At 44.7% G+C, this 13,369-nt stretch overlaps 1 protein-coding gene across 5 annotated transcripts in view; it reads right to left on the bottom strand.

Moving 5' to 3' along the window:
- The window catches only part of ARRB1 (arrestin beta 1), a 118,195-nt gene that overhangs the window by 32,909 nt on the left and 71,917 nt on the right, over positions 1 to 13,369 (bottom strand). For all 5 annotated transcript variants that reach the window (XM_031961384.1, XM_031961386.1, XM_031961388.1 and 2 more), the window contains 2 exons: positions 3,812 to 3,842; positions 2,804 to 2,864 (listed from right to left, as the gene is read on the bottom strand). In XM_031961384.1, coding sequence (XP_031817244.1) covers positions 2,804 to 2,864; positions 3,812 to 3,842 — 92 coding nt within the window. The remainder of the gene's footprint in view (positions 1 to 2,803; positions 2,865 to 3,811; positions 3,843 to 13,369) is intronic.

Raw genomic sequence — 13,369 nt, 5'->3', positions numbered from 1 at the left:
AGTATCAAGATCATGACATGAGAGAGACACCAAAATATTTGTACGGTACGGGAGCATCAGAGCTGGCATTCCGGGAGGGTCTGGAAGTTTACAAAGTATGTGATTATCTCATTAGGCTCTCATAGTGACCCCTACAGACAGTAATATCCCCATTTTACATCTATGTGTCTCACAGAGATCCACCCCATGCCACCTAACAGAATGTGTCACCGGTGGGCTGAACGACAAGTTCTGCCACACCAAAAAATAGCAGCCGATCTACTAGGGCTGACCCCAGAAAGTCAGGGCTGAGAGAAAGAAGGCCTTAGAACAAAACACACAAAGTCTCAAGGCCAGAAGAAACCTTCGAGATCATCTCAATTTACAGAGGAGGAAACTGGGGTCCAGAAAGGGGAAGAGGCTTGTCTGAGATCACAGTCAACCTGGGACCTTGACTCAGGATCCCCAGGCTGAGGCTCCTTCCATGCCAGCAGCAGCCTCTCTTTCTCTTGCAAGGGAGAGAAATTAGAGAATGAAAAGCTTTTTGCAGAAGTATAATCAGCAGAATTTGTAATTAAATATGTTTCCAAAACATCCCCAGGGACAGAAAATAATACAGCAGCAAGGTCCCTCCCCTCCCCTTCTTTTCCCTTGGTATGTACCCTGTCTTTGTCTTCCTTTTCTCTGTATGTCACTCTATCTGTTCTCTCTTCTCTTCTCTCTGCCTTATAGATAGATGTGTGTGAGTGTGAGTGTGTGTGTGTGTGTGTGTGTGTGTGTGTGTGTGTGTGTGTGTTTATGCAAGGAGGGAAAAAGGAAGAGAGAAAAGAGAGAAACAAAAGGAGAGAGAAAGAGAGTAGGAGAGAAAGAGAGATGGAGAAACAGAGAGAGAGAAAGGGGATATACGGAGGGAAAGAAAAAGAGTAGAGGAAAAAAGAAATAAATAGGGGGGAAGAAGGAGAGAAAGAGGGGGGAAAGAGAGAGGAAAAGAGGGGAAGAGAGAGAAAGTAGGGGGAGACAGAGGGAAAGAGTAGAGAGAGCAAGAGACAGAGAGAGGGAAAGAGGGAGAAGAGAGAAACAGAGACAGACAGACAGAGAGAGAAATAGGGGGAAATAGAAAGGGGGAGATAGACATATGGACTGAGGGAAAGAGAAAGAGAGAAGAATGAGACAGAGACGGAGAAACAAAAAGAGAGAGAGGGAGAGAGAGAGAGAGGGAGGGAGGGAGGGAGGGGAGAGAAGAAGAGAGAGAGAGGGAAAGAGAAAAAGAGGCAGGGAGGAAAGGGGAAAGAGAAAGGGAAGAAAGTGGGGGAGAGAAGAGGGGGGGAGAGAGAATCCATCTTCATAGTTCTTGTTTCTTTCTCTCCCTCTGTCCTCTCCTAGTCACCATCTTTCTTTTTGTAATATTTTCTCTCTCTCCCCATCCACATCTCCCTCAGACTTTTTCTGTCTAAATTTGCCTTCAATATGTTAATACTACTGTATAAATGTTATTACATATTAATAAAAATTAAATGCAAATCTTTTCCTGTCTAAACCTCTATCTCTGCATGTGTGTGTGCACAATGCACATATTCCATCCCTTTATTCCTCACTATCTCTGTCACGGTCACAGACCCTTACAGAAGGTCACAGAGATGAAAAGAACCTTAGGGATGGAAGGATCCTAGAGCTGGAAGCAAGGCCATGTCTTTTGGACTCCTGATTCTTCAGCTGAAGAAACTAACTTTGAGGAGATAAGTGGTTTTCTCAAGCCTATACAAGTAATAAGCATCAGAGGGAAGGCTCTGGTTTATTATATGCTCCAATGACAAAATAACTTCTCTATCTCCCTCCTTTGACCTTTAGTTACATACTCTCCCCCTTATGCTTCTCCCCAGTCCGATTCCTAGCTTTCATTATTTGAGCATGTCTTTCTTTTAAAATTAATTAAATTTATTTTTAATTTGTGGAATAAAATAAGCATTTCCACAACACAATATAATTAAAAAAGATGACTACTTGAGAGTGCCTTCTTAATATACTACTTTATGCTATACTCCCTGTCCCTCTCCCTTTTAATATACCCTATTTCTTTTCAATAAGGTGCATGTTATGTGGCTTAGCCTCCCAAGCCTTAATGATACCTATGAAGTCAAATTTGCTTCAGGACCCTTTGCTTGTCACCTCAGCATTATTACAGCAAGAGATGGCGTGGAGATGTACATATTGTGTAGCACTGCAGATAAAGAGGTCTGGGAAAGAGAGATATCAGAAATCACCCCAAAGTGAGGAACATGGGGGATGAGTTCATATTCCACCTCTGAAGCTTCCCACCCAGGGCAGACCACAACCTGCCAGGATCTGAGTTTCCTCACAGGTAACGTCAGAGGGTTACCTCCATCATCTCCAAGGTCCTATGGATTCAATCCTGATTTTCTGACTCCAGAGCCAGTGTCCTCACCATTGGACCTTACTACTGCCCATCAAATTCAATCCTATATGAGAATCAAATTCAGAGAAGGGGAGTGTTTTGCCGAGGTTTATACGGCAGGTCAGGAGAGACCTGCAGATTGGAGACTCTTTCCACCATACTGTGCACTTGGGCTTAGGCAGCTGTCATGAAGCCCCGTGCTCCCAGGGAGTCTTTTCTGTTGCCTGCCCTCAGCTGCACGAGACCCTTCCTTTTCTCCTACGTTGGGCTCAGCAGAGTCCGAGCCTGACATGGAGGCCTCAGAGAGTCTAAGGATGACCACCTACTGTCTCTGACCTTCATCTTTTTGGGAGTGACTACTTCCTCCCTGCTCATGTCTCCATCCCCCAACCCCAACCAACAGGGATTTACCGACAGGGTCGACGATATCGATGTGGTCGACAAAGTCTCGCTTTCCCAAGTAGACTGTGAGCTAGGGGAAAAGACAATGGGACAGTTAGAGGCGGGCCAAGAAGGGCAGCTTCCTGGGGGTCCTCACCAAATCCTAAACCAGCTGTGGAATCCCTTTGGCTCTCAGCACTTGGAGCTGAAAGAAAACTTGGAGATTCCTCCACCCAAGCCCCTTGTTTTACAACTGAGAACAGTGACCCTCCCAAAGTTAGAGGGAAAACTAGGACTAAATCCCAGACCCCCCCATTCACGGCTCCTTCTGAATCTTCTAGCCCATTCTTCCCTCTCCCCCAACTCTCCTGCCCAACTCTACCCTCGCTGTCCCTCTCCCAAGCCTAGGAGTGGACAACTGTAGACTAGCAAGCAGTGTAGCTGTCCAGGAAACAGGGAAAGAAATAGATGGAGATTCTGAAGGGCAGAACCGTTGGGGATGGAGCTTCCACTCCTTGAGTGTATCCACTCCTTGAGACCCTTGGGACGAGATCTTCAACCTTCTGAACAGAGCTCTCTACTCTGTTCAGCCTTCTCTCAGACTAAGACAGTAGTGAGCTGTAGCCTGGCTTGGGCGGGGGGAAGACAAAGAGGGAAATGCTGTACATCGGGAATAAGACTTATTTTACTGATTATCTTGACTTAAGAAATTGATGGAGAAAATGTTAATAAAGCAGGTCACACTTAAAAGTATATTGGGGTTACATTTTTTCCCCTCAGAAAACTAGTTGTTAAACATTTATCAGTATCCCCCTGGACTGGAGACTGTCCCTGAGAACAGGGGATATAATTCCCTCTTCCAGCCCTAGTCTACCCTTTTTCTCAGATGGGTTACTATGTAGATTTGTTTCTAGTTTATAGGAATCAGGTAGAAGCTAAGGGCAGTGGGGAGAGAGAGATAGAGAGGGAAGGGAAATTTTATTATTATTTTTCAGTGAGGAAGAGGAGAGAAAAGGGTGATTAATATACTATACTCACCTTCCCATTTGGACTTGCCTTCTTGAACACTCTGTAAGAAAGGGGAAAAGAAGGATAATATGTTAGCAGGGCATGAAGGAAGTGAAGGGCAGCCCTGCCTACCTGAAGGAAGGAGGACATAGGCTTGTTGAAAAGGTATTTAGGTAGGTAGGTGGCCCAGAAAATACAGTCCTGTTCCAGGAGTCAGAAGGGCATGAAAATAAATCTTGCTTCAGACACTTGCTAGCTGTGTAACCCTGGGCAGATACTTAATCACTCTGAAACTCAGTTTCCTCACTTGAAAAATGGGATTAATAATAGTACCTATATCCCAGGATTGTTATGAAAGTAAAATAAGAGAACATGTGTCAAGTGTTCTAAAATGAAATTGAATTGCTTATAAATTTTTTATATAAATATTATTATGTTTTTCTTTTCTTTTGTTTCATTTCTTTTTTCTTTTAACAAAAACTCTTTTCTTTCTTTCTTACCTCCCCTACTACAGAAAAACAAAAAACTCTTATAACAAAATGCATAGTCAAGCAAAACAGATTGTCCAAGAGTTAGAAAATTCTTGTTCCCCTATTTAGAGAATTGTCTCCTCATTTGACAAGAGAAGTAAACTGAGGTCAGAAGAGGTGCAGTAATCAATCACACAGCCCGTCAGTGGTTGAGGCTGGGTAGGTCAGCCCTTAATCTTCTGTTTCCTGGGTCCAGGATGTTTCTACTCAACAGCCCTGAAGGCCTTCCTTTCCCACCCAAAAGGTCCTTTCTGCCTCCTGCTTCAGGCACAGGGCCCAGACCATTTCATGAAATGAACAGATGTTTGTTGAACTGGATTGAATGGAATGATGAAATACAGATTAAAACAACTGAGGTTTCTCCTCACACCCAGCAAATTGGCAAAGATGATGAAAGGCAGAAATAGTCAACGCTGGAGGGGAATGTGAGAAGATGCAAACACTAATGTGCTGTGGGAAGAGCAGTAAACTGGTCAGACCATTTGGAAAACAACTTGTAATTATTTGAGAAGTCCCTCCAAGGTTTTATGCGCCAGGACCTCGCCATCCCACAACTGGGCATAAACCCAAGGCGGTCAAAGACAGAAAGGAAATTTCTAAATCTACCAGGATACACAAAGAGACACTTTTTGCAGTAGTAACAAAATGAAAACACAGTTGACTGCCCATCAACTAAGAAATGGCTAAACAAATCATAGTATGTAAATATAATAGAACAGTATTGAATGGTGAGAATTTATAAATAGGAGCAACTCAGAAAAATATGAACAGGCATAGAGAGCAGAAAGAACTTGGAGAACAATATATATGCTGTCTAATAACAATAGCAACTAGCATTTATGTAATGCTTTGAGGTTTAAAGAGCACTTTTATATATATTATCCAATTTGATTTTCAACAATAACCTTGTTTGGCAGGAATTATTATTAGCCCCATTTTACAGATGAGGACATCAAGGCTGAGAGGGTCCTAGAGCTAAGGAAGTATTGGAGGCAGGATCTGAATCCAAATCTTCCTGGCTCCAAGGTCAGCACTCAGTGATCTACTGGGCTCAGAGGCTGCTTCCATAGACGATAACATACATGAAAACACTAGAGGCAATCTGAGAGGATGCAACTTAAATACAAGGACCAATTATGGTTTTCAAAAACAGATGTTGAAACCTATTCCACTCCTCTCAGCAGAAGTGATGAACTACAGCTGAACAAAGTTGCTTACACTATCAGTTTGTTTCCAGACAATATTGTTTAATTATCTTTCTTTGTCACTGGAAAGAGACTGGGGAGTAAAGGGGGGGGGGCAGTGCGCCAGGGGCAGCCCTATTCCAGGAAATGACTTCAGTAAAATAACAACAGCAACAACAACAATAATGACTAGCATTTATTTATATAGCACTTCAAGATACAAATATCTCATTTGATCCTCACAATTCTTAAGAAGTGGGTGCCATTATTATCCTCTCTTTCCAAATGAGGAAAGTGGGGCTAGGAGTGGGTAAGGGACATGCCCCCGATCATACAGCTAATAAGTATCTGAGTCTAGATTTGAACTCAAGTCTTCTTGAGGTCTAGGTCGCTATTCAGTGTACCTACAAGAATCAATAAAACTTTAAAAAGCTGGATTAAATGGCCAATGGCATGAAACAAACTGGAAGGAAGGTACAAAGAAAGTGAACAACAAAGGAGAAATATAGAAAAAGAAGAGAAGAAAAGCAGGAAAAAGGAGAGAGAAGAGAGAGAGCCAGAGAGCCAGAGAAAGAGGAGGGAAAGAGAGAGGGAGAGGGGAGAGAAAGAGGAAAAGGGAGAGTGAAGAGAGAGTGAGGAAGAGAGCAAGAGAGAGAAAGTGAGGGAGAGAGATCGAGGGAAAGAGAGAGAAAGAGGGGGTAAGGAGAGAAGGAAGGAGGAAGGGAGGGAGGGAGGGAGAGGGAAAGAAAGGGAGAAAAAGAGAAAGGGACAAGGATGAGATAGAGGGAAAGAGAGAGAGAAGAGAGAGAGAGGGAGGGAGCGAGCAGGAGAGAGGGGAAGGGAGAAAGAGAAGGAGGGAGAGAAGAAGAGGGAGAGAGACAGATATATAGAGACAGAAAGAGAGAGACAGAAACAGAGAAAGAGACAAAGATAAAGAAACAGAGACAGATATGGGAGCAAGGAGGGAGAGACAGACACAGAGAGACAAGAACAGAGACAGAGAGAAGCCTGCACTAGCTGTTTCTTGTCTTGGATTTCTCCTCCATATGATTCCAGAAAAGCCCTGATGTCACCAGAGAAACATCTGAGTGACATGAAACTCCAGAAGCCCACGCAATACACAAGTCTCCAGTTCCTTGAGTTTCATGCCATGGCAGGTTCTGAGGATGCTTGGAGCACATGGGCTCACCTCCCACGCGGTGCAGGAATCCCCCAGCAGCCTGCTTGGACAAGTCCAATAAGGGGAGCCCCTCACTTCCTCTAGGCGGCTTGCTAGAAAGGCTTGGGTCCTTTCCTGAGAAGAATTCAGATTCCTGACTGCCCTCTCCCTCCCATTTCTGCCTCCTGGGACCAAACAGAACAAGTCTAACCCTTCTTTGACAGGGCCACCCTTAAGCCACTCTCTGATGTCCTCTGTTAATTATTTCCAATTTATCCTGTTCATATGCTTCTCTGCATACATGCTGTTTTCTCCCTCAGGAGGTTCTGAGATGCCTGGTACACACTGGATGCTTAATAAATGTTATTAGTTGATTGATTGGATAGTTGAAAACAGCTCTCACATATGTATTAATTTGTCCTTCACCCTCTGGCCCCAAATCTTCTCTTTTCAGACTAACTTCCCCAGCTCTCCTAGGGGTGGCAGGTCTCCAATCCCCCCTCCCCTCCTCATCTCCCTCCTTTTACTAGGCTGAAGTTTGTCAATGTCCTTCCCAAAAAGTGGCCACCGAGCTGGCCCCCAGACAAGCCCCGACTCAGGCACGGGATAAGGGAACTGATGCCCCTCTTGTTTTGGACACTAGGACTTTGTTCATTCAGCTGAGGATAAGATTAGCTTTTGTTCTGTCAGTGCCCCACTTAAACCGATGGCAAGGGCAAATGCCATCCACTGACAATCCTTGGGGACTTTTCACACCAACTTCTATCTGCCATCTCTCTCCTAGCATGGACTCATGGAATTCACTTTTCAAATTACTCCAATTTAGCAAACATTTATTAAGCACCTACTAAGTGCTAAGCACTGGGATACAAAGGAAGGCAAAATCGGTTTCTGTCCTCCAGGAGCTTACAAAGCAACAGAAAGCAAGCAAACATGTACAAACGAGTTCCATACAAGACTGATAGGAAAGAGCTAACAGAGGGAAGGCCCTATAATTAAAAGGAAGTGGGAAAGGCTTCTGTAAAAGGTGCAATTTTAGCTGAGACTTGCAGGAAGCCCAGGAGGCAGAGAGGAAAAGAGCGAGCCTTTCAGCAGTGGAAGGCTCTTCCCTAGCAATCGAGAAAATGAGCTTTTCCTACAGGAATGGGCTGTGTTGTGAGATCCTGATCACTAGAGAGCTTCAAGCAGAGGGGGAAAGGGAGGAAGGAAATGAGCATAGTTATTAAGTGCCTACTATATGCAGGTACTGTGCTAAGTGCCCCCAAATATTATCTCATTCCATTCTCACAACCACCCTTGGAAGTAGGTGTTATAATCATCCCCACTTCAGAGTTAAAGAAACTGAGGCAGACAGAGGTAAAGTGACATACACAGAGCCACCCAATTAGCTAGTAAGAGTCTGACATAGAATCTGAACTCAGTTCTTCTGGATTCCTGGCCCAGAAATCCAAGCTCAGGGCTTGGGAAGAATCCTGTTTCAATGCTGACACTAAGTACATTGTGGGCACTCAGTAAATGCATGGACTCTGTAACAGCCTGTTTAAAAACTGAAACCCCCTAGTTACCTGAAGGATGCCCCCACAACCCCCCACTCTCATCCCCTCAGCCCTTCACCCAGTCCCACCTCCATGACGGATCAAGGGGAATAGAGAAGATAGGATCCCTGTCCCTTGTGGGTTTGGCTGGGTCATCTCCAAGACCTCATCTACTTCTGAGAGAACTCCTTCTCCTTCCTCCCCTTCCCTCAAAGTGCTCTCATTGTGTGAGGAGGAGCATCTGGGAGCATGAACTCGTAAAGAGATCATTTTACAAGATAGGAGCCAGACCGACCAGGAGGGGACGAGGACGGGGTCTCTACTGGAGGTGCTCCATGAGCCTGGCTTGCAGAGGTGGCGAGTGTGCCCTGGCTGTGGGGGCTGCCTGGGCAAAGGGAGATGCAGTGAGCAGCTCAAAGCCCGCGGGGAGGAGATGGCTCAACTACAAGATAAGGGAGCATGGCACTGACTCCTCGAGAGCCCAAATCCCACCAGAGACACTAGTCAGAGGCAAGTCACTTAACCTAAGCCTCGGTTTCCTCCTCTATAAATAAGGGGTTGGATTTGATGCCTTTAATGGCCCTTCCAGTTCTAAATCCATGAAACAAGTGAAATAACCTTAGAGAGCTAGCCTGGAGTCAGACATACTGGGAAGCTGAGGGGCTTATACTTTATCCCAGAGGTAGAGGGATATACAGGCTTTTGAGCTGGAGTACCATACTAATTAATAACAACAGCAACAAAGGCACAGCATATATAAAAAATGCTTTAGAGTTTGCAAAGCACTCGATAAATATTTTATCTTTATACTATCCCTGGGAAGCAGATATTATTATTATTATCCCCATTTTATAAATAAGGAAACTGAGACATTAAGAGGACAGGTATTTGTCCCAGGTCACACAGCTAGTGTGACACTTGTCCAAGGCCCTATTAGAACTCTCGTCTTCCTACTGCAGGTCCAGTGCTCTGTCTCCTGTGATTTTGGCAGCTGTGTGAAAGGTACTTTAGGGAAAGGCAAAATAGGAAGCCAGGAACCTAGTTAGAAAGCTGTGGTAATAATAAAAGCAAGAAGGGGCAGTTAGGGGCCACAGGCCTGGAATCGGCCTCAGACACTTACTGAACAAGTCATTTTATGCCTTTTGCCTCCAAAAAAACCCCAAAATTTTTAAATTAATCCAAGAAGGGGGGCTGGTGTCTAAGGTTCATTTTTGGTTCTAAATCCTACACATGACTCCTGTGAATAAGCACACTGCCTGTAGTGGAGAATTGGTTTCCAAGAAGGGAGATCTGGGTACCCACTGGCTGGACAAGACCTTCACCTTCTCTTAGTCCCAGGTTGTTTATTTGTTGAATGGGAAGGCTGGACAAGGTGATCCAAGTCCCAGAATCATTCTTGGAATATAAGGACCAACAGCAGAGAACAGATAGGGGATCATCTATTTCCACAAAATAAGGTTTGTTCTCCATCAGCCATAATGTAAATGTTGCAGAACCATACTGATCTCCTCATGAGAACAGGTCCCTCACCTGCACCTCCTCCCGTCAGGGAAGCTGCAGGCCCAGCGCACACCAAAAACCACACACATGCATACGTATGTTCCCTCACAATACACATGGGCCCATAGAGGTACCATGCAAGTGCACAGGCACCTGCACACACCACACAGGAGGTAAAGGGGGTCTCGGGAACTCTCTGTGTAAGAGACAAACACTGCTCCCTTCCCCCCCCCCCCGAATAATCTCGGTACTTCCATCTCCGCATAAATATTTATTAATATCCTGTTTGGGCCGAGAAGATGCCCTGGCGAGGTAAGCTGGCGAGATCGTCACTGAAAGTGAGAAACAAAGAGAGGATGTGTGAATCCCTTAGGAGAGACGGCTCCAGAGCTGGCTCTGGGCCTGGCAAGGGGCTTCTGCAGCCTGCACTGCGCACGAATGCAGCCTTCTGCCTAGGAGGAAGCCAGAGATTCCTGTCAGGGCTAGGAACTAGGAGAACTGGCTGAGAAGCCCTTCAGCGGGGTCTTTCCCCATGTCTGGGTCCAGCAGCTAGGACTTTAGCTTTTCCAGAGTCCTTCCCAATTTTGATATTCTGAGGATAAGAATCAACATAATCACCATAGTGAAGTTTTTTCTCAAATTCACTAGGGTGCCCCCTCACTTTCTCTACTGATGCTGGGAAACGGGGCTTAGGGTCCCCTTATTATCTGACCCTATAATGTCTGAGACAAATGTGGTATAGTAAGTAGGGAGAACCCTGGCTTTGCAGCCAGGAAGGTTCCTCTGGCATTTATAACTGTGAGACTTTGGGCAGAGCCAAGTCTGGATGATTTCCCCATCAAGGAAATTGTGGAGGAGACTCCCATGTCAGGAGTTTGAGGTAGGGAGTAGTCATCAAGTCCTTTAGGATTCTGATTCTAAGGTCCTTGGATCCAATTTTCTAGTTTCTACAAATCTCTTGTGGTTACTCGGTTGTTTTTCAGCCATGATCTAAAGATACTAAAAATAGTTTGCCATTTCCTTCCCCAACTCATTTTACAGATGAGGAAACTGAGGCTAACAAGAGTAAGCAACTTGACCAGAGCCATACAGCTAGTAAATGTCTGAGTCCAAATTTGATCTCAGGAAGATGGTATTCCTGATTCCAGGCTGATTTTCAGCACCCTACTGTTCTATAATTCTAGAGAATCCTATTGTTCATTTTCTACAACTCTAAGATAAACAGATTTTTCTAAGAAAACTTAGAAATAAATATTCTGGTCTAAAACACACATGCCCATTTTGTAGAGAGGAGATCATAGCTTTGAGGGGTCACCCAGATAATCAGTGGCAGAGCCAGGCCTAGAAACTAGGAGTCTTGTGAATCTTCCCATGAAAGCCCACCGTGTCGGAGTCCAACCCCATAAGAAGCAGGGCAAACAGAAGGCCCTGTGGAAGAAGATGGTCACCCCATTGCTCCCCCAGGGTCCCCTGGTCCTCAGACTTCGGCTGCGGGCTCCGACACCCCTGGGCCTCCAGGTTCTTTCTCTATGGGGACTTGTTGCCCTAGATTCTGACCTAGTTCTCCAGGAGGGAGAGAATAGTGAAGGCATCCGAAGGAGGTGGTAGCTTTGGAAACACTGCCTGGAACAAACAGGGATTGGTGTTAACCCCCTAGGGTGCCCCACTTAGGGAGAGGGGTGAGACTTGACCTGCTTTCTCTTAGCCAGAGAGAAGAACCGGGGAGGGAGGAGGGAGGAGAAAAAAGGAAGGAGGGAGGGGTGATTGCCTCCATAGCCTGGGACCTCAGCTCAGGTGTGATAGTGACTCTGACCTGTCCCACCCCTTCTGAACCTCAGTGCCTTCGTCTGTAAAATTAATTCAACTCAGTGAAACGTTTATTCTTTGAATACCAATTGTGTGCATGGGGCTGGGGAGAGAGAGCTGGAAAGTTATCACATAATTCCTAAATCCAAGGAGGGGACCACTTCATGTTTATATTCCAAAAGGAAAGAAATGACATGTACACAGATAAGTATGACAGTCATAGACTTAACAGGATGGAAGGGACCTCAGAGGTAATCTAGTCTAACCCCCTCATTTTACAGATGAGGAAACTGAGGCAGGCAGGGGTACAATCAATTACCCAGAGTCACAGAGGAGGAAGTAGCATTTGAACCACATCCTCTGACTCCAGAGGCATTTTTTCACTGTAAAATGCTATAAAATCTGCAGAGGATAAGTAGAGATCCAGAGAAACTTGAATAGGAAGAGAAAGAAACTTTTCACTTAGAGGATCAATAAGGGAAAAATTCAATAACAATAATAATAATGAACATTTATATAATGCTTTATAGTATGCAAAGTACTTTACATGTATTATCTCATTGATCTTCACACCAACCTGGAAGGTAAGGGCTATAATTATCCCCATTTCACAGATGTTGAAAGAAATTACATGACTTTCCCAGGATCCCACAGCCAGTAAATTCTGGGACAGGATTAGAACTCCAAGTCTGGCCTTCTATCTTCTGGGCTAACACAGTTCCAGTCCCCAACCAACAAGTGAAGGGGGTCGCATCAGAATTAAAGTTTGAAGGAAGAAAGGTATCTTCTAAGAAAAGTCCATCTCAGAGGACCAGAGACAGTAGATTGGGGCAGAAAGTAACTCCCTTGGATTAAAATGCTGAGAAGAGTGTTCTGAGATGAGCTTGGGGAGGTTTGTGAAAGACCTTGAATGTCACAGTCAGGAGTTAAACTCCAGTAGTTGGCAATGGGGAGACCATTGACAGTTTCTGAGCTGGGGAATAGCCTAATAAGGTAATGGATGGCCCAGCACCGGAGGTCTTCAAGTCCAGGCTGGAGAAAACTTTCACTGGGGAGATTCCAGGAGGAGAGTCCAAGAGATTCCTGTACTAGCTGGTCCCCTCCAGCTCTGAGATTCCCTGATTTCCTGCCCCGCATCCTTCACCAGGATAGTGTGATGATCACAGGACCAAATGAGGAAAAAAGTTTTAATAACCACTATAAAACTTTATAGGAATATGAGCTAGTTCCTATGCAGTTAAAGCAAAAATTAGAGGCATTTTTTTTTTTTTTTTTTTTGCGTATTTCCCCATGTCTTGAAATGCACTTTATACTACCACATTTCACCATTTGCAAGTGAAAATTCAGACAGGGATTATAGGTAGCTGGGTGACAGAGAGGACCTGGAGTCAAGAAGTGTTTGCTTAAATTCAGCTTCAGACGCCTGCTAGATAATGTGACCCTGGGCACTCAATTCACCTTGATCTGACTCAGTTTCCTCAACTGTAAAATGCAGATAATAACAGAATCTATCACCTTCCCAGGCTTGTTGTAAAGATCACCTGGGATAATATTTGTAAAGCACTTTGTAAAGCAAGGTAGTATAAAAATGTCAGCAAATATCCCTGTTCTATCTTATCTAGGAAGTTGTGAGGGGAATTCCTGATCTTTAAAATCCCTTTCAGTTCTGAGCTGCCAAACTCTATATATTCTACCCTGAGTGGAGCTTCTAAACTATCTTCTATTTTCATCTCCAATGTCCCATAATGCTCTTTCAGGAAGGGATTTCGAGAAACTAACTCTCCAACATGTCCCTCAAGGGCCTCCAAACTATGGCCCCACCACTATTTCAACTGATATCTTAGAGACTCAGTTTCCCCCTCTGTGAAATGGAG

The sequence above is a fragment of the Sarcophilus harrisii genome, chromosome 3 (assembly GCF_902635505.1).
Source record: "Sarcophilus harrisii chromosome 3, mSarHar1.11, whole genome shotgun sequence".
NCBI lineage: Eukaryota > Metazoa > Chordata > Mammalia > Dasyuromorphia > Dasyuridae > Sarcophilus > Sarcophilus harrisii.
Note: the sequence above shows the minus strand (reverse complement) of the source record. Positions and strands in the feature narration are given on the sequence as shown.